The 21,305-nt window shown below is 48.8% G+C and overlaps 1 protein-coding gene across 2 annotated transcripts in view; it reads left to right on the top strand.

The window, feature by feature from the left end:
- The window catches only part of PBX1 (PBX homeobox 1), a 131,383-nt gene extending 115,809 nt beyond the window's left edge, over positions 1-15,574 (top strand). The window contains exons 7-9 of one of the 2 annotated variants that reach the window (XM_064719272.1): positions 2,385-2,497; positions 4,034-4,123; positions 11,192-15,574. In XM_064719272.1, coding sequence (XP_064575342.1) covers positions 2,385-2,497; positions 4,034-4,123; positions 11,192-11,284 — 296 coding nt within the window. In that variant the 3' untranslated portion in view covers positions 11,285-15,574. The remainder of the gene's footprint in view (positions 1-2,384; positions 2,498-4,033; positions 4,124-11,191) is intronic. The other variant, XM_064719273.1, reaches the window with a different exon arrangement.
- Positions 15,575-21,305: the final 5,731 nt, after the last annotated feature.

The following is a 21,305-nucleotide window of genomic DNA, read 5'->3' as shown; positions in this document are numbered from 1 at the left end:
TTAGATATGCACATATATTGTAAAAACACCCCTTGCCAATAGCAGTGTATATCTTGTAAGTGACATTTCCAGCGCTCCTCATGATTTCCAAGACACCGTCGCTCTTCAGAACTAGAGTTTGTGGCTGTTTGTTTATTTTTATTTCCTCCCTCCCAGTCTCAATTTTATGGCCAGGTTTGTTAAGTTTCAATAAAATATCAGTTAAGTTTATGGCATTTTTATTTGTTATTGTTGTTGTAATTTTCTTTTGGTGTAGGGGAAGGTGGGATGAAATGTTGCTCAGCTGGGGGCAGAGTGATAGCAGTGCCATGTCAGGTGCTTAGGGATTCCAGAGTCCTCTCTCCAGCTCTGCCACTGATTATTTGTGTGATCTCAAAGATTTCTGCTCACCTCAAAAGAGGAGGGAAATATTCTCTGCCTCTTGTGAGGGGTAGCTGCAGAGTCTTTTGGTTCTGAGCAGCAGGAAACGGGGTCTGAAGCATCTTTGTGTGTGTGAAACGTGCCCATCTTCACGCTTAGAGTTGAGCACTGTCAGGGGGGGCCGGCCCCAGTCTGCCAGCTCATTTCTCTAGGTTTTTTGCCTTCAAAGTGGCAAGTAACCTGAGAGGTTGGGAAGTGACAGGAGCCCTTTGCCAGCTGAGCAGGGGAGGTGATGGTTGCAGCTGCCTCCTGACTAGTCCCGGTTATTTTACGCAGCGCTGTGGGATCGCTCCCTGGAACAGGAGCAGGTTGGGCAGGTTGACAGTGAGCACAGACAATGGGCTATTCCTGGCTTCACAGAGCACCAGTGGGAGGGTCCTGATCCAAGACTCACTGTGCTCGAGATGAGTCTTTCTCTTGACTGTCTTGAGTGTTGTATTTAGCAGTGATGTTTCTGCTTTCCTTGGATTCTGAGAACTGACAAAAGAGCTGGTCACTAAGAGCGCAGCAGAGAATGTAGTGAATATAAAGTCTCCAGCATAGACCTCCCACCTGCTCCCTGACCTCTGTCAGAGGTGGTTTCCTTCAGAGGAGCCTTCCTGGTCCACCTCCAGGGCGCAGCTGGGGTCTGTCCCTGTTTCCTCCCTGTCCAGCAAAGGCAGGGGGATTGCCAGGCATTTCTCAGAGCATACACATGAGCCATAGTTGGGCAATTCCACCAGGACTGTGGTTGCCAGTGTTCCAAGCTGGAAATGGCAGTGTAGATGATGAGAGTACATTTGGGACTGGAGCTGAGAGCATAGCTGACCTGGGCCCCTGAAGTCTCTCCTTTCCAAGGCTAACGTCATGTATAACTAAACCTTGCACGTTGAGCTGTCTCACACTTAACGCGCTGATCTGCACGATAAATTCTGAAATAATCCCATAAAACCTTTTTATTTATTTTTAACCCCCTTGCTGCCTTCCCTGCCTTACAGTTACACAATGGGTTTGTTTCTTCTGTTGAGTGGTTGAGGAGGTGCTCAGATATCTCTCGAAGCTGGAGGCACAAAACTTTTATTTCTGCAAAGGCGTGATTTATTTTTTCTTTTCATTTATGATTTTTTTTCTCCTGATCCCACCCAGTTGTCTTCACTGTTACAATTTTTTAGCGTAACACCGACGACTGGTGCATGCAGTGGGGAATTTGCTTACAGAGCTTGTTCTTCTGGGACAGCTGGCCCAGGAGGGCTGGACACCCTTGTGTTCTCTCACAATGAAAGACTTTTGCCAGCGTGATGGGCACTGGGAGTTTAACCCAGGCGCCTTCACATTTTTGTGAGCCTTTTCTCCTGGTGCTCAACAGTTCCCACCAGTGATGGGTTCCTGATGTCCTGAAGGCAAGCCCCATGCAGCACTCCCTCAAGAGCCCCACGTGGCTCAGCCAAAGCTCCAGCCATGGGGCTGGATGGGCTCTGGATGTCTCACCCTGCAGGGAGCAGTTCAGGCTGGAATTACCCACCCTGTCTGAGCTTCTCAGCACGGGCTTGGTTCACCTGCTGCAAAGGCTTCTGCTCTCGATAGCAGGGCTTTTTTGGGTAATTCTGGTCTCTAGTACAGTCTGCTGGGTGGACACCTCCAACAACTGGGGTCCTTCAGAGCTGTCTGAAGGATTCTGGTGCTGTCCGAGTCCTCCAGGCTGTATTTTGTTTGTCTCAGTCAAAAGCATGAAGAATCCTTCCTCCAGCTGAGGAGCTGTTGAAGAATATTCTTGGCATTGAGCTGTAACAACATGTGGCTTTGAATAACCTCACGAGTGCATCCTTTTTTTTTTTTTTGCTTGCTCTGTTCTTCATACTACTAACCTGACTGTGTGTTTTTGTTTTTGTGGTTGCTTTGCATGTTGTTCCTTCCTCTTGGCTGAGAGTCATGGGGTGGATCTTTTTCCTTTCTGTGATTCAGGTGCCTCACTCTTTCCTTTCCAGGTTCTTCCAGTTCTTTTAACATGTCAAACTCTGGAGATTTGTTCATGAGCGTGCAGTCTCTCAATGGGGATTCTTACCAAGGGGCCCAGGTTGGAGCCAACGTGCAGTCACAGGTAGGGACCCATCCGATGTACTGCCAGTGAATGCATTAGTGTTGGAGGAGCCTTTGATTGTATTGGCACTTCTCCCTCCCGCCTGAAAAGAGCAAATCTCAACCAGCACAAATCAACCAACCAACACTTTAAAAAAAAAAGACAAACCAAACCAAAAAACCAACCAACCAACTAAAAAAAAAAAAAAAAAGGCAACAGGAACAACCACCAAAAAAAGAGAAAAAACCAAACCGAAAAACGATCCAAAAGAAACCAAAACCAAACACCCAACCAAACCAACAACCATGGTCTTGAGGAGACTTGCCCACACTTTGTGAATGCATTTGGCTCTGGCTTGATAGTCGTACTAGGAGGAGAGAAGGTGTAGAAGAACAGGCACAAAGTCAAACAAAAGCAGCTCAGGTTTAGGTTCTGCTTGCTTTATTCTTCCAAGGGAATGGGCCAGATGTTTGGACTGGTGTCTCGTTTTCCAAGACTTCCACTTACTCCTTTGATGCCAAACTAGGTGTCTGCTGAAAGGCAATAAATGTTCAAATATGTAGATAATTTTTTAATTTATTTTTTTATAATTAAAAGCTACCCTTGACCATCTCCCCACCTCCCCAAAGCACAGGCACTCACACCACCCCTGTATATACCAGGAGGAGAGAGCAAGGGAGCTTTGAGCAGCAATGCTGAAACATCAACCCATGCTTGGGGCCAAAAGAAAGAATTTAAAATAGCCAGGATCTCACTCAGATCTCCCACCTCCCATCCAATGTCCAGATATGCCACGAGTCCCCTCTCTGGCATCTAAGGCTCTGCTCTGTGCTGAGAGACGACAGCCACTCTGACACTTCTGCATTGGGCAAGGAGAACTCTCTAAAGCTGAGGCTGCTCCCCCTGGGGCTGGATGAGGAGCACACATCATCATGGGCAGTGAGATGTGCTCACCATGTGTGCCACCGCTGGGGCTGGGCTGGGGTGTGAGGGAGAGGAATGGGGCACCCAGAGGAGAGCTGCTGGTGCCTTTGCCATGGTAGGTATATTTCCTTTCTGGGCCCTCCACCATGGAGGCGCTCAGCCAGCTCCAAAGATCTCCTTCTGCTGCTTCTGCACTTCACTGTGAGCAGTGCTTGGGGTCAGGGGTGGAAGGGGGTAGGGGTAGGAATGTGGCTCCTTGAGCACGATGCTGGAGATGGCTGCAACAATGTGCTCCAGGAGATGCCACCCCGCGCTTGTCATGCTGTTCTCCCTCCCCACTCTTTCTGTCAAAGGACATGGGACCAAGGAGAGTGTGACAGGGCTGCTGGGGCGGGCAGGGGATGGTGAGGGAGGCAGGAGAGGTCCTCTGGCTCATTTCTCTCCACAAGACCAGCTGCGGCTCTCTTTGATCCCTCTTCGAACGCACACCTTTATTTTTATTACGATGGTGACCACGATCATTGTTATTCGTATTTGTTTGCTTTTATCTTGCCAAAGATGAACGGAAGCAGCTTTGGCCACTAACCTTTCGTTCCCTCTAATTTGTGTTTTTGTTGTTGTTGGTCTGTTTAGGTGGATACCCTTCGCCATGTTATCAGCCAGACAGGAGGATACAGTGACGGACTCGCGGCAAGTCAGATGTATAGTCCGCAGGGCATCAGTGTAAGGAAAAAAAACAGGCTCGGGTTCTGGTCTTTTGGGTTGTTTTTTATTTTTTTCTATCATTTTTGTTCTCTCACTGCCAATTATTTCAAAGCCATAGGGCTCGGAATGCCACTTAGTAGGACTTGTCTTTGCTTTTACGGTCACCTAGTTTATTGCTTCAGTATCGGTCACGCCAGCGGCGCAGCTTCGCCCACAAAAAAAGTGGCGGTGCCGGGGCAGGCAGCGCGCAGGCAGCTGGCGTCTCGCACTGTCACAGCCCATCATCGTCCCCCCGCCACCTGCGGCCACGCACGGAGCCGCTAAACAGGTGACACCTCCCGTGGCCATGGTGGGCAATGTCACCGCAAACGAGGTGGCTCCATGCTGGTGGCGCCGCCCTGCGTGGTTAAAAATAACCCATCCCCGGCCGGGGTCCGAAGCGCGGCGGCGATGGCGGTTGCGAATGGAAAAGGAAAAAAGCCCACAAAGCCAACCAGCCTCAACCCAAGGAAACCTCGCCCAAGCGGGCTGGGGGAGGATGCGAGGGGGAGGGCGGGCTCTGGAGCATCTTCTCCTTGTTCTTGGGTGCGCTGGCGGGTTCTGACTAGCATGAAAATTCGTAGCGACAAGCTGTGTCGCACAGGGGGAAATCGATCAGACACACACAAGGAGAACCCAGTGTAGATTCGGGACAGCAATCCAACTTCATTTCTCAGATCAATCGTCCACCCTCTCAGCGGCAGTGACAGCAAGCTGGGAGAGGAGGGCAGCCTGGAAAAGGAGGCTGTGAGCGCTGAGTGGGTGGTGGCAGCGGTGTCCGGGGTGGCACAGAGGAGGATGGGGACACCTATGGTGGAGATAGCCTTGAACTGGTCAGAGAGGTGCTGATCCTCTGGGTGGGATGGTGGTGACCCCAGCACGGTGCCATCGCCAGCCAGTCCCATCACTCTCCAGCCCACTGGGCCATTTGTCACCTGGCGTGTGACCATCTTGCAGGACGGCCACCACCAGCATGCAGAGAGGGGTGCCCTGGGACGGGGGGCTCTGCTCCCCTCTCTGCAGTCACCAGGGCTTAGTGGGCGGCTTGACGTCAGGAGGCAGAGGCAGGGAGGATTTGTGAAGTAATGTAATTGAACATGTGCAGATAATTATGTCTCATTACATAAGCCCCTTGCAAAAACGGCACTTGGAAATGCCACATGAAAGAGCCTATCGTTCCGCATTAATTTCTCCGTGTGCTGAATTTATTCCCTTTCTGGCTTTTTAATACTTGGAGAGTAAATGAATCGCGGGCTGATCATGATAAGAGATGATACTTTTGTATAAATTAAAATACCCCCAAGGAAAGAGGCTGAGCTGATTACAGTTGCAGTTGGCTTGGAAAATAACAGTGGGCTGGGTTAAGCCAAAATTTGGGGGGGAGAGTTGCTGCTGGGGATTGTGAGGCAGGGAGGGGGTGACTGGGGAGAGGAGAAGGAAGAGAAAGCAAAAACTCAAAAGCTGAATAGGACAGGGAGAGCTGGGCTGGTGTTTCTGGCTGTGGTTCTCTGTGGGAGAACCAATGTTCCCATGAGTTGCAATGAGGACTGGTGAACTGAGAGTGGCAGGGGATCTGTGCATCCCAAATGGTGACCTGGCGTGTTTGGCGTCCCTTGTCTTCTCAGGCTGGTTCTCAGAGAGGGCAGGAGCCCAAACTGACCCATTCTGGATGATGTCAAGAGAGGGGCAGGTTGGCAAAGGGACTGCACCGTGTGGGTGACTCCTCAGTTCCCCACAAAGCTGTGGTAGGCATGGGGAATGAAGCAGGGAGTCCAGAGCTGAGCAGACAGTTTAGGAAGCACCTTCTGGATTGCCTGTTTGTTTGCCCTGTATCCCAGCCAGGGATGGGATGTCACTTCATGTCTTCCCACCCATTGAGGTCCCAGTTTGTGCACCCTGAGGTGTGGCTGCCCTTTTGGAAGCTCTGGTGCTGGGGAACTCCTCGGTGCGGGCAGAGTGACAGTGTCCAACAGGCAGGGAGGGCTTCCCTGCCTTTCCCTGAACCCTTCCATGGCGAGGAGGAGCACGGAGCAGGGCTGTGACACACAAAGCTGCCGTCCCCACATCACCCGCGCGTCCCCGTGAGCTGCCGGGAGGAGATGAGCCGAAACCCAGTCAGGAGCCCTGTCACAGTGATGTCTGCACGGGGCTGAGTTAAGCCATCCCTGGAGCCCGTCAGCACCGGGCAGTCAGCGGCAGGTTGCCCAGCTCCACTGCTGGAAACCTTGGCAGGAGAGACAACAACGCTCGGGGTTTTTGCCTTCCTTGATGGAGGATGAATTTTTAAACGCGTGTAAGTCGTGACAGCTGAGGAGAGGGATCTACCCACAGCCCAGCTCCCTGGGAGGCTGTGCTGCTGTGGCTGACAGGCTGCTCCGAGGGCGGGAAGGGCTGGAGCTGGTTCTGCATCGTTAGCAGGATAATGGGCAATGTCCCAGCCATCACCAGCGCTGTGACCCACGGCTGAGGCAGAGGGAGAGCTGAGCCCTCTCCTGCACAGGTGGGGACAGCACTGCTCCCAGCAAGGGATGGGGACACTCTGACAGTGGACGAGCTGTGCTGTGGATACCCAGCCTGGGTCACACTCAGAAGAAGCAGGGAGCTCCCCTCCTTTTGGGAGGTTTGGGGTGTGAGCCACTGTCACCCTGGTTTTTTAAGGTTTTCTAAACCTTCTGATGCTGACATTCTTGTAGTAAACTTTCTCACACACTTTCTGTAAATAACTCATTGTTTTGCATTCCTTTATGGAGGAGGAGAACGTTGATGGACTTTTGGTTTGAGCAATATCATTGGACAGGTGGCACTGTCACCCTCCAATCCTCTGTCGTTTTTGGAAAACTGTAAATCTTGGAGTCAGAAATTAATCTTCCCTTTTTTCTTCACCTTGAGAACAGCGGTGTGAGCTTGTGTTCTTTCGTGTCCTATAGCGACAAGCCACCCCTTTTGGCAAACTCTGAGGCTGTAGGGTCTTGCACTGTGAGGTGAGATTTGTTAAATGTTAATTCCTTTTGGGAGGTTTGGGGTGTGAGCCACCGCTTTTGGCAAACTTTGAGGCTGTTTTGAGGGTTTTGCACCGTGAGGTGAGAGTTGTTAAATGTCTGGGCTGTCTGGACAGTGGTTGTTCATGGGGGTCCACATGTGTATCCAGGAGGTCCCCCAAGAGCAGGGATTTCAAAGCACTTATGAAAGCTCAGGTTCTGTTGGGTTCCAGTAGAAGTTGGATGTTTATTGCCACAGTCCTCTGGAGTGTCCTACCCCAAAACATCACCTTTGCTGCCACTGCCCTATGGCTGTAAGTCCACCAAGGGTTCTACTTCCCCCATATGCTACTGAATGAGTGAACTACAGTCATCTTAAAGCCTTTCAGAAATTTGGTTTTGCACTCAATTTAATTTCCAGATGATTTAAACATGTAGATGAGCTGTTTTTAAACTTCATCAGAGAGTGAAGGTTTTGATTTAAAACTGCTGCTGTGCAGCGTGTGTGTGACCTGGATGGTGATGACCATGGCAGGGTGTGACAGGGAGTTTTGGATCCACTCTTGTCAGCAAGGATTGGTACAGGAAGAAGCTGAGAGCTCCTTATTTGGCCTGAAATCTTCTGCTCTAAAAAGCTGAGCCTTGGAAAAAAAGTTGTTGCTCTGTTCCTCAGCCAGCTGCAGTTCACCATCATGGTCAAGTTTTGGTTCATGGTCCTCACCACCAGCTGGGGTATGGAAGTTGGTGTGTCAGGGTTTCAGTGCACAGGCTCCATCCATAAAGGATGCCTTGGTGTGTTCTGATGGCCAGGGATGCCTGGCCGTGACCCTGGGGATGTCCTCACCAGGCTGGATCCTCTGGTGTGTGGTGAGACCTTCAGTGCATATTGTAAGGAGGCCCTGACAAAGCTCTTAAGAGCTCAGAGGTCTGAAAAGGCATTGAGGCTGCTCTGTCAGACCAGCCAGGCTGGTAACTGGTGTGTTTGGAGGCTGTTGTGACACCCTGTGCCATTGTTGGGGGGCAAGGATTTGGTCACAGGAGGTGGGGGTGCTGAGACAGCCTCGTGCTAAGCAGAAGGAGTCTTTAAAAGTTGGCAGAAAGTCATCTCCCAGCCCCACGTAGGAGGCCCGGGCAGGGAGCCAGCCAGACTTGCTGGAGGTGACAAAAATGCTGAGACCTGTGGAATTGGGCATCAAACCAGTTGGTTCAGCAGTCTTTCACTGGGGCTCCATATTTGGACAGTCACCAAGGCTTTGCCTGTGCTTTGGCACCAGAAGGTGACATCTGAGGAGATGTCCTGGAGACCACTGCTCTGTCTTTGGCATCTGCCCCTCCTGAAGAAGTCACAGCCATGTGCAGGGGCTCTGCAAGGAGGAGCAGCCTCCTCAAAAAACTCCCTTGTCTTTGAGGGAGATCCCAACTGATTTACTGCAGTCAAACCCCAGGGGATCTCCTTGCCTGGAAGACACAGAGCCATCTGGGTGGAACTGGATGGATCCCACATGTGGCTTGATGCATGCAGCAATGGAGTGATCTCCAGGATGAGTGGGGATGGTTCTGCATCCCCTCTGCCTGGAGAAGGATCCAGCCTCCTCATGGAGGACTTTTCCACACCAAAGGATGATGTCAGGATGTCAGCCAACCTTGGGTCAGAGCCAACCTTGCGTCCTCCTTTCTATCACTTGACCCACAACTTGCAGCCTTCCCAGGCCACACTGGTTTCTCCCCAACATCCCCTTGACTTCCTACTGGTTTTGTTCAGCCACACAAATTCCTGAAGTACAGGAAGGCTCATTCCCAATCTGCTGTACCTTCCAAGGATTTTGGGTGAAGCCGCCGCTCGATTGCTTCTGTGGCTGGCAGGCAAAAAAGAAAAAGGCTAAAAATAGTCGAGCACAATAGGGCCAGAGCCCTGCTCCTCCACGGGCCCCCACTGCTCTCCTCTCCCCCCTCCTGCTCCTGTAACGACCCTGCAAACACTAAATGGCATCTGAGTGCATTAAGCAGCAAACTCTCCGGTGACATAGCAATTACGGCTCTGAAATAGATTTGGTGCGTCACGCAAGATAAGGGTTTTGAAAGTTTCTGTTGTGATTATAGCTTGTAACTCCAACAAATAACAGGCTTGGTAATAAGAGGCTGCCAGCACAGCTATTGTGGTTCTCTCTCACTGATGGCACGTAAATTGCTATTAATGTCCTAAGTGTACTTGAATATGCCAGTCTCGGGGCGGCGGAGTTGGCTCTGTGTCTCTCTTTACGCGGCCTGTCATTGTCGGGCTGATAATCTACAGTAATTGCTGCCTCTTGCAGCAGTCCAAGATGTGTAAGGGTGGGTATTGCCTCCTGGGGAGAGCAGGGATGGTGGGTCAGGGCCTGGCTATGGGTGGGAGCTGCTGGGGGCAGTGGGCTTGGGGTACACGGGGCTGGTGATGCTCGAGCATCGTCTGGTGTCACCCGAGGTGGAACAGAGTGGGGTTTGCTAACCTGTGAGCAAGCTGAGGTCATGATTCCTGCTTTCCCTGCTGTTGCCTGAGCCCCTTTGCTGCCATGCAGGTATGGAAGAGCACACGGGCACAGCAAGGGGCGTGCACACACCTCTTGTCTTGTTTGCTTTGTGTGTGTCCTGCTGGGAGGTGGTGTGATTCTTCAAACGTGAGTTCTCCTGCCTGTCAACTCTTTGCTCCCATCACAGCAGCCTCTCAGGCAGGCAGGGGCTGGGCAGCAGCACCTCAGTGGTGCCTTAAGGAGCTGGAACAGAGGCTAGACAGAGTTAAGAGGAATAAAGTGGAGATTTATTGAAGTGCCTTCAAAAGCCATACCCTGGCAGTACCTGAATGGCTCCAAAATGGAAGCAAAAGAGGGCTTGGTCACAAGAGCTCACATTTTTATAAGTTTTAGTCCATTTTAGGAGTTAACTGTCTAATTAATAGCTTCAAATTATGAAGTTTCATCCTCCTTGCTTGCTTGCCCGCCCTCCTCACATTGTTTATGCTTTGGGCCTGAAGCTTGAAGAGATTGTCCCTGAGTCTCCAGCTAGAACAGGATTGTTTTGTCTTCACCACCCTGTGAAGAGATCCCAGTAACACTTAATATAAAGCTAAAAATGGAACAGAAACACTGAAAACCTAAGGTACGGTCAGGGTGGGGAGATCTCCTCCCCTGAGCCCTGTGGGGTGTGCAGGGTCCCAGCTGGAGGCTGCAGCAGGCAGTGGGACAGGCCAGGCAGCCACAGTGGGCAGAGCAGCCCGGCCGTGTCTAAAGCAGGACAGCCCCTGCTGCCAACTGGAGCTGGGGCAGCGCTCGGGAAGGATTAATTTGCCAAGCACTGAATCAATGTCAGAGCAGGCACAGGAGGTTGGGTGCGACATCTGCTCCTCTCCAGAGGGGATGGCAGCGGCCGAGGAGCAGCTTCTGTGCGCTGCCGGCTCCTGCCCGCGGCAGCCGCGGCCCTCCGGAGCTCGGCTCTGCAGCGCCTGCAGAATGTTTGGCTCTGCATCTGTCTTTAGGAGAAGAATCAACTTGTGTGCCGTGGTTTGCTGCATGAGCCCTCAGATGGGCTATCGTGTTGGCACCTCTGTGGCTCTGTTTGCCTCGGTGAGGCGGGGATGGGGAGCTTTTGCGGGGGACACAGCTCAGCTCAGCAGTTCCGTGGGACGCGCTGCTTGTCCTGCATGTTCACAGCGCTTGTGTTCAGATAACATTCAGGCTGCTCATTCTGTTTGCTATTTTCTCTCTTCCATATGAGGAAGAGTTATAATCAGGGGTTAAAAAACCCCAAACAACCAGAGCTCAGGGTTCTGGAGAAACACGCTGGGTTTTTTTTAAGGGATGAACTTTCTGTGAGCATTTACAGTTTATCAAAATCTGTTTTCAACAGAAATGTTTCTGCCCTGGGGTGGAGCCTGATGGAGCCCTGTGTGGGGTGGGATGGGGGAATCAGAGGGGACATCTTTGCCTCCTACAGCAGTCCCAGCTGAGGGAGAAGGGGGCGGATCTGAGGCGGATGGGTGCCTTGGGTAGGGCTGCTTGTGACTGATGTCTGTGTGTGTGTGTGTCCCTCCCTTCAGGCTAATGGAGGTTGGCAAGACGCTACTACCCCATCGTCGGTGACCTCCCCCACAGAAGGCCCTGGCAGCGTTCACTCTGATACCTCCAACTGATCTCCCAGCAAATTGCATCCCTGGCTGAGCCGGCCCCGGCGGGGGCGGGAGAGGAGGGGGCCTCTCCTAACACCGCAGCAGTCAGACTGGAGGTGAACCCAATCAGCACACACAAGAAGACTCCTTCTCTTCTCTTCGTCGGGATGCTTTTTTCAGCCAATCTGGACACTTCTTTATACTCTCTTCCCTTTCTTTTCTGGGTAGAAGCCGCTGTCCCCCTCCCCGCCACCGCCACAACACCGCTCCCTTCCCCTCCCTGCTTCCCACCCAAGGTAGAAGGATTTTAAGGAGGAAAAGCAAAAATCCACCACCACCACCACACAAAGCAAGCCCAGAGCAGTGTACAGCCTCGTGCTGGGTGTCTTTCTGAGGAGCTACAAATGTACCTCAGTCACGTCTCGCTCCCTCGCCAGCAGGCAGCCCCTGCCCCCCTTCCTTTCACGCTACCTCTCCGTAGGGAATTGCCACCGTAGGGAATCTGCTCCCTCCTCATCTCTGCAGCTTCCCCTGCTCAGCCCTGCCCTGTGAGCTGTCCCTCAGCTGCTGCAGGCACGGGATAGGTGGCACAGCCCCCGTGCACGTAGAAGGAGCCAGCGTGCTCCCCCTCGCTCCCTAAAGGTACCGTTCCCATTGCCAGCCCTGGGGAAATTCCCAGTGCCAGCCCTTCCCAGCCAAGCATCCCTCCCACTGGCTGCTGTGACCTGGATGAGCTGTGGAGCCCTGCTGTCCTGCCTGGAGGGGAGAAGAGGAGGGAAGGAAGGGAGGCAGAGGCAGGTGAGGAGCGGCCATCGCTGATAACACCTCCAGGAGCTGTGTGGGATCAGGCATGGATGGCTGGTGGGACACCAGCAGCTCTCACAGCACCTAGAGAGGCTGCTGGTGGAGGGCAGTGCCACGGGGTGTTGGCTCCCATTTCCAGGAGGAGCTGTGTCCCCAGTTCAGGCAGCACCCACAGAGGTTTGTGCCACCCCCCTGCGTTCCCACAGCCAGCAGTGAGGGATGGGCAGCAGAATGCCAGGGGCTGGAAGTGCTGGGGTGAGTGTCTTGGGTGCTTTTGGTAGCTCTTCACACCACAGGTTTGCTCTGTAGGACGGGAGGCTGCCCCGCTGGGGGATGTCTGGGTGCTGGAGCTGCTGGTTTGACCCCAGGAGTTACCTGGGCAGTGGCCATGGAAGGACTCACGGGACTTTCTGCCCAGCTTTTCTGCCCCACTGTTGGGACAAGCAGTGGTGGCTGGCAAGCAAGGCTTCACCCTGCCCCTTCAGGCTGGCTCTGGGAGGATGTGGCTCCATGGAAGAGCAGCAAGAGGCAGCACCAGCTTCCCTGAGCTTCGTGCCAGGTGCGACTTGTGGCCATCGGTTCTTTCCGTGGGCACGAGGAGGCTGAGCCAGCCTGCACCAAGACCCTGGGTGTGGTGGCACTGGTGAGGGTGCAGGATGTCTGGCACCTCGTGGTGGATGCCAGGATGCCCTGGCATCAGTTCCTCACGCTGTTGAATGTCCATACCCACCCTGCTTGTGCTGGTCTCCGGGTGGGAGCTGCCAGCGCTGAGCAGCGTTAAACAGAAACCGTTTAAAATTAAAGCTCTGCCGAAAATACTTCCACCCTTCTGCTGGAAAAAATAATGGTCCTTGGTGGTGTGGCTGCAGCTCCAGCACGCTGTCACCTTGCAGCACAGTGTGTCATGTGTCCAGCAGTGACACTCCTGCTCCTTTGGCATCCATGGCAGAGTGGGCAGAGCAGGATGTGGCATGAGGAGCCTGGGGCTGCCTCCCAGCTGTGTGCTAGGAGCACGGAGAAGGTTGTTTTCCTGCCAGGACAGTCGGGAGGTGCTGCCCACCTTCCCCAGCTCTGCACCTTCCCACTTTCCTCCTCGTCTTCCCATCTGCCTTTTGTCCACTTGCAGCTTATTTGACATGAACCTGTCCCGGCACGGCGTTCCAGGGGCACAGGACTGGCTCAGGCCTCTCCTGCTGAGCCACAGCCGGCAGGAATGCCACCAATCCCTTTGGAAAGCACCTGGGAATGAGCCAAACCACGCTGGGGCTGCCCCTCGCTCCTCCACGGTACTTTGCAAATCCCCTCCTGGGTTCCCCACTTGGTCCCTTCAGTTTATGTTGGCTTGCATTTTCCTTTGCTTTTTTTATTTTTTTTAATTTTTTTTTGTTTTATTTCTCCTCCCCATTCTCCTCCTCACCCTGCTCCAGCCCTGAGTGTTGTGGGGTTTTTTTTCTTCTTCTTTTTTTTTTATTATTATTTCTCTTTTCTGCCCAGAAAAACCTGACTTCGATACCAAAAAAAAAAAAACAAAACAAAACAAAACAAAAAAAAAACACAAAAAAAACACAAACGAAAAAAAAAAACCTGCAGAAACTCAAAAAAAATAAAAATGAAAAAAATCACAAAAAAAAAAAACTCGACGATTCTTTCAGCTTTATTAACATTTTCCATTGTTTCTTGCGATTTGTGTCTCGTTCTTTGTAGTATTGATGATAACGAACATTTGATAATGAATGTTCTTGTATATTCAGATAAAGGAGAAAAAAAAAACCAAAAACGCAGTCGGAATTTAATAGTGTTTATAATAAAAGAATAAAAAATGACCCTCTTAGCACGCAAAATTGAACAGGGGGAAGGTCCCATCCCTGTTCTTTCTGTGGCAACAAGCGCTTCATTCCTGTATAGTTTATAACATCAAACTACCTACATTCATCCTCCTTTTTTTTGTTTGTTTGTTTTTTCCCATGGTTTGGTTTTTTTTTTCCATTTTCTCGCATTTGTGAATTAGTTCAAGAATGCTAGAAAAGTGTAGAGTTGTGCACACTCATTTCTTCTTACACAATGTTTAAAAAGTGACGGTAATTCATTTTGTAAAACTTTAAAAAGAAAAAAAATGGTTGGAATAGTGAGCATTAATAGGTACAGTCTAACACTTTATGTTTCTTAACGTTGAGACCCAGAAATGAACCTTTTTGTTGGTTTTTTTTTATTATTATTTTGCCTTGTTTGGGATGGGGGGGAGGGGGCTTTGATGATGATGATGATGATGATGATGATGATGATGATGATGATGATGATGATGCTGAGTTTATTTTGACCTGTCCGAGACGATGGCCTTGCCACCTCCCCTGCGCTTTTGAGCTGTGGCCAGAGTGATGTGAAAAGTGATGCTGGTGTTTTTGGGGGAAGGATTTCTCCCCGCTCCTTTCAGATCCCAGCTCCAGAGGATCCTGGTGTGGCTGCTCTGGGGCTGAGCTGTGGGATTTCACCTCTGGAAAGGGATGGAATTCCCGGGGGTTTTGGGGAGGTGCTTGGGGGGAGTCAAGCCCTGAGCCCCCCTTGTGGGTTCCACAGGTTCCAGCCTCCATTCTGGGCGTGTTGCTGAGCTCCTGGAGGTGATGATGAAAGGGCAGGAATCCTCCCCAAAACGTGGGCATGGTTGGTTCTCCTCCCTGAATCCCAGTGTCCCAAAACCAAGGGATTCGGGGTAAGGAATGTTCCAACCTCACCTTGCTGGAGATGAGGTCTCAGAGCCTGTGCCCAAGCCCTGAGCTGGGACAAGGGGTGGGACGTGGCCACAATGTCCCAAATCCAGCCCCAAATCCCAGTGGATGCAGAGTGGGGTTCAGGGAGAAGCCCTGAGGAAGGTGCTGGTTGGCATCACTTCAGTTTTCTCCCAAAACATTTTCCTGCTCCTCCCAAAAAACCCCTGAGCTTTTCACATCACTGACCAGTTTAGGGTTTGGGGTGTTCCTTTTAATCCCAAGGTTTCCTGGAGTCCTTTTGTTTCCGTACACCTTTATTATTATTATTATTTTATTATTATTAAGAGGATGTAAATCAGACATTGCCTGGGGGGTTGGTTTTGTCGGTTTGCTTTTTTTGTTCTTGCAAAGCCCTTTCTGTCCCTTGTAAAGGTGATCCACTTTGGAGTTGCTTTTTCTTTTCTATTTTTTTTTTCTCCGCATCTTTTTGGTTTTTCTCTCTTCTTAATGGATTCCAAATATTAAAAAGAAAAAAAGAAAAGAAAAAAAAAGAAAAACCCTTAAAGAAAAAAGGAAAAAAAAAAAAAGACTCTCTGTTCCAACCTGGTTTTGAAACTTTTCTGCTTCTGTAAAGAAAAAAAAAAAAGGCCTCTGTCTTTCTGATCCCAATTGAAACTTTTATGTTCTATGACGATACTAACAAGGTGTAGGTTTTACAGTTTCCTGATTTGTACTGGTAATGCATATTCCAAATAAATAGTTTCTTTTGTTGCAAAAAAAAAAAAAAAATCAAAAAAAACCAAAACCCTGAAACCAAAGCTGGTGTGTTTATTGGGGAGGAAAAAGAAGAAAACGAGATACAGGAAGGGTTTGGGGTGCAGAGATGGGGGTGAACAAAGGCAATAAATACCCTGGTGCTGGGATGGTGTGAGCCAGAGGGATGGATGTGACTGGGGATTCTGCCTGAGGCACTGCATCCCTGGTTTTACAAAAAAAGAAAAGAAAACAAAACAAAACAAACAAAAAAAAAAAATTTTTTTAAACCCCAACCAAAAAAAAAAACCCTAGAAAAACCCACAAAAAACAATACACCATACAACAAAAAAACATGTCCAAAAAAACCAGAAACAAACAAAAAATACCAAATAAACACCACAACAAAAAAAATCCCTTTACTGCTTTTTTGGACTTGTACACTGCTTTCCAAAAAAAGCCAGAAATGGGATTTTCTTTATCACTCCAAGGTCTGGGGCAGGGATGGGGGAGCAGGGGAAGGCTTGATAGCCTCTCCTGTTTTCCTTGGAGGGAGGTGGGTATTTTAAAAAAAGAAAAAAAAATTGAAAACATTTCTGGGAAGAAAAAGAAATAATTTTGAATTTTAAAATAACTTATAATTTTAAAAAGAGTTTGTGCATAGGATGCAAACCAGATTGTGGATGAACTTGGGGGGTGGCTGTGACTGTGCCCCAAACACCCCTGGCACCCCTTGGGATGAATCCCCAGGAGAGCAGCCAGGGATGCTGGAGCTGGCTGCTCCCCCATGGATTTCTTGTCAATGATTATTCAATCTCCAGGCTGACCTTTCTCTTCTAAATAACACGGCAATATCAGCTCAGGCCAGCCTCCAGCTCGGGCTGCAAATTAACTGTATCGCTGTGCGGCAGGGCCCCCCGAGCCGCCCGCCCCAGGAATTATCTCCCTCCTAATTCCAGTTTAAATATCAGCCTGCTCCCAGCTGCTCCCTTCTCATCAAGGCTCAGACCGGCTCCAGGCAGGGAAATGTTAAGTCTCACCGGGCCCTGGTTGTGCTGGGGGATGATTTTGGGGCTGGGCCACACATCCTTGGGTGGGTTTTGGTCCTACTGACAAGGTGTAGGTTTTACAGTTTCCTGATTTGTACTGGTAATGTATATTCTAAATAAATAGTTTCTTTTGTTGCAAAAAAAAATCAAAAAAAAAAACCAAAAAAAACCAACCCAAACCCTGAAAGCAAAGCTGGTGTATTTATTGGGGAGGAAAAAGAAGAAAATGAGATACCCTGGGGGTGCAGGAAGGGTTTGGGGTGCAGAGGTGGGGGTGAACAAAGGCAGTAAATACAAATACCCTGGTGCTGGGATGGTGTGAGCCAGAGGGATGTGACTGGGGATTCTGCCTGAGGCACTGCATCCCTGCTGCCTGCCCCGTGCCTCAGTTTCCCTGGGCATACGGAGGCGAGATCTGGACACGAGGATTTGCCCATGAAAAAAACCTGAAAAACCAAAACAAAAACCCCAAAAACAAAAAAAAAAAAAAGAAAAACCACCAAACAACCAAACCAAACCAAACAAAAAAAACCCAAATACAAAAACAAAACCAAACCAAAAAAACCTGGCTCCACTCCCAGCTTGGGTCTTGGCCACTCTTTGCCAAACGCAGGCAGGTTTGAGGTGGGAAAAGGGCACTTGGAGCCTCCCAGAGCCAGGCTGGATGCAGCATCCTCCTTCCCTGCCTTCCTCCCTCTGTTCCCCCTCGCTGGCTGCTTGTGGATGAAAGGGAAACCCACAAATGCCAGACTGGATTATTTGCCTCTTCCCTGCCATATCCAAACTGGATTATTTGCCTCTTCCCTGCCATATCCAAACTGGATTATTTGCCTCTTCCCTGCCATATCCAAACTGGATTATTTGCCTCTTCCTCGCCATCTCCATCCCCCTCTCTGCATCCACATTGTTTTTCCCCTTCTCCCTCTGCCACTCACTTATCTGTAGGATTTTTTTCTTATTTTATTTCCCCCCCCCTCTTTCTCTGGTTTTGAGCAACCAAGTTCAGCAAACCCCGAGGTACAACTCCTGCACTTTTCCATTTCACGTCGCAATATTCTAGACCAAAAATTCCCAGGGAAAAAAGGCAGGGCATGCACATAATTCCCACAGCAGAAGCTTCAAAAGGCTTTTTGGTGAGCAGACAGCCCGGGCTGGCAACCCACACCCACATTATTAACAATCCTCCCCTCCTAACCGAGGGGCTGGGAGGTGTTAAAGTTACAGTTGGCAGTAAAGCCCCGTCTACAGGCAGGAGAATTTAATATACGGCAGAAGTTTCCCCTATAAAAAGCCAGGGTTATGTTTTCCTCCAGTTCACCAGGAGTCTATAACTTACGACCTCCATAAATGTGAGTGGGTCTCACAAGTCAGCCCATCAGTCTTTGGAGTAATTCTGCTTTGTAGTAAAATATTTTATTGTGCCTTGGATGCAGGCAGCACGCCCTACCCTGCTCGGGGTGGGTGGCTGTCCCCACGTCCCTCCTGTGCCAGCACCCTGGGGATGGTGTGGAGGGCCTGAAAAAAGAAAATTCAAATTTAAAAATGTAATAAAATAAAATAACGTAAAATAGCATGAAATAACATAAAATAAAAAATAAAATAAAATAAAGTAAAATAAAGTAAAATAAAATAAAATAACAAAATAAAATACAAAATAAAATAAAATAAAGCTACAATGGAGTAAAAGAAAAGAATAAAAAGATATTATAAGATAAAAAATGCAGGTAAAATAAGATGAATGTAAAGTAAATTTAAATGAAACAAAATAAAACCAAACTGAAATACTGAAATAATAAAATTGGAATGGAGTGGAATGGAATGAATAGAATAGAATAGAATAGAATAGAATAGAATAGAATAGAATAGAAAAATTTAAATGAAATAAACCCAAACCAAAATAATAAAAATGGAGTGGAATGGAACGGGATAGAATAGAAAAATTTAAAGGAAACAAAATAAACCTAAACCAAAACAATAAAATTGGAATGGAATAAGAATAGAATAGAATAGAATAGAATAGAATAGAATAGAATAGAATAGAATAGAATAGAATAATTTAAATGAAATAAACCCAAACCAAAATAATAAAAATGGAATGGAATGGAATGGAATGGAATGGAATGGAATGGAATGGAATGGAATGGAATGGAATGGGATGGAATGGAATGGAATGGAATGGAATAGAATAGAATAGAATAGAATAGAATAGAATAGAATAGAATAGAATAGAATAGAATAGAATAGAATAGAATAGAATAGAAATATCCTGCCCCCCCCGGGCACGAGCTGTTGAGAATGTGTGCTGCACCTTTTAATTATTGCTAATGAGGTAGAGTTTTAATAGCTTTACGGGGGAATTGTGGCATCTCTGTGTGTGCTGGCAGTGCCTGGGATTGTGTGGGAAGAGGGAATTGTGTGGGGGGTGAGGAGGAGAAGGGCGAGGATGAAATCCAAAGGGGGGCAGATGGATGGCACAAAGGCAGGGCTGGACCGAGCTGAAGCAGAAGAAAAATATATCCCAAAAAGGGAAGAAACAACAAGAAAAAAAAAAAAAAAGAAAAAGAAAAAAAGGAAAAAGGAATGTCATCTTTGCCTTACCATCTCGCCCATCCTCTGGGCCACCAAACCTCTCCGTTCATGCCGTCGCCTGCAGCCATCGGTGACCCCAGGCAGGGCAGCTGAGGGGCGCAGGGAGAGCCCAGGTAATTAAAAATGCAAATGAGCGCTGGGGCCGCGCGGCTGCCGGCGCCTTCCGAAGGTGCAAATTACGAGAGGGGTTTATCCTGTGCCCCTGTGCCCCTGGCTGGGCCTGTGCTTGCTCACAGGAACCTCCCGAGCACAGAAAAGGGGGCAGGAGAAAGGATGGGAGAAAAAAAATATCATTTTAAAATAAAAGAAGTTTCCCTGATTTTTATTGTCTTATTTTTGGTTTGGTTTGGTTTTTTTTTTCCTTTGTTTTTTTCTCAGCGTTTTGTGGTGAAAATGACTATTTAGAATGCAAAGGAAAGAGATATAACCAGTAGCAAATAGTCCCTAAAAACAAATTCCACAGGGGCTAAAGCAGCCCAGCCCCTGCCACAGATACCTCAGTCCTGCTCCACTCCAGCTTGGTGCCACTGCCCCCAAAAATTCAATGTATGCTTGGAAACACTGCAAAATCCCATCTACAACGCACCCAGCACGGGGAATAAACTCAGAACGGTGCTTTTGGGGTGACCCACGTGGGCTGTATCCAGACAGGACCCCAAATCGAAGCTGATCTCCCCATACCCTTACAAACCCAGGTGGTTTTTGCCCGATTTCTGTGGTTTTGGGGCATTTTGGCAGCGGCGCTGCAGGGACGGCGCCAGCGATGCTCGCACTCGCTGACTCAGCTCCAGCGCTGCTCCCTTGTCCTGTGCTAATTAGGCTCCAGCCTCTCATCTCGTTAATAAGCTTCCAGTTCATTTGCATACAAAAAAAAAAAAGAAAAAGAAAAAAGCAGGGGGGGAAGAATGGAAGCAAGCAGCTCGTTTTACCTTCAACATGTGGCTAATGCTTATTAAAATATTTAACCTTTTCCTATGGCACAGAAGCATCTGTTCCTGCAGATCCCGGCGCTTTTCCTGCCTGTAAGGGACACCTTATGGAGGGTCCCCACTCCTGCAGGCCCCCGCGGCCATGGGGAAATTATTTTTTAGAATCTCTTTCCTATTGAAACCCCCCTTTCCTACTGGAACCCCTCTTTTCTATTGAAATCCCCCTTTCCAACTAAAATCCCCCTTTCCTACTGAAACCTCCCCACTTCCTATTGAAGCCCCCCTTTCTATCAAGATCTCCCTCTCTTATGAGACCCCCCCTCCCATATCAAGTCTCAAGAAAGATAATTTTAAAAGGAAATAAAGTTTTCCCTGATTTTTGTTGTGTTGGTTTTGATTTGATTTTTTTTTCTCCCCCTTTGTTTTCTTCCCAGTGTATTGTGGGGGAAAACGATTCTTTAGAAATTTTTTTAAAAATTATAACGCAATTAAAAAAATAATAAAAAGCTATTGTAATATTTAAAAAAATACAGGTAAAATAAAATAAATGTAAGATAAATTGAAATGAAAGAAAATGAACACAAACCGAAATAATAAAACTGGAATGGAGTGGAATGGAATGGAATGGAATGGAATGGAATGGAATGGAATGGAATGGAATGGAATGGTAGAATAATAGAAGAATGGAATGGAATGGAATGGAATGGAATGGAATGGAATGGAATGGAATGGAATGGAATGGAATGGTAGAATAATAGAAGAATGGAATGGAATGGAATGGAATGGAATGGAATGGAATGGAATGGAATGGAATGGAATGGAATGGAATGGAATGGAATGGTAGAATAATAGAAGAATGGAATGGAATGGAATGGAATGGAATGGAATGGAATGGAATGGAATGGAATGGCTCCTCCATCCCCCTCTGTGCTGGTGACACTGGGACATCTCCCTCTGGATGTCACAACTGTTCTGATGCTTCCAGCAGAGCCTGGGCTCACAAAGTGCTTCTGCAGCTCCTCCCCACCAGATCAGCAGACTCTGGGGTCACCCTCAGCTTGGTGGCACTTTCCTGAGGTCACCCTCCTTGGTGGCACTTCCCTTCATGGGACAACCCAGCTGTGCTTCCTTCCCCACCCTCCCTGTCCCAAGACACATCTTCCTCCCAACTGGAGGAAAAAGCTTCCAAGGGGCTACCCTGGCTCAATGGAAAACA

The sequence above is a fragment of the Zonotrichia leucophrys genome, chromosome 8 (assembly GCF_028769735.1).
Source record: "Zonotrichia leucophrys gambelii isolate GWCS_2022_RI chromosome 8, RI_Zleu_2.0, whole genome shotgun sequence".
NCBI classification, from domain to species: Eukaryota; Metazoa; Chordata; class Aves; order Passeriformes; family Passerellidae; genus Zonotrichia; species Zonotrichia leucophrys.
This window is presented reverse-complemented; position numbering and strand designations above follow the sequence as displayed.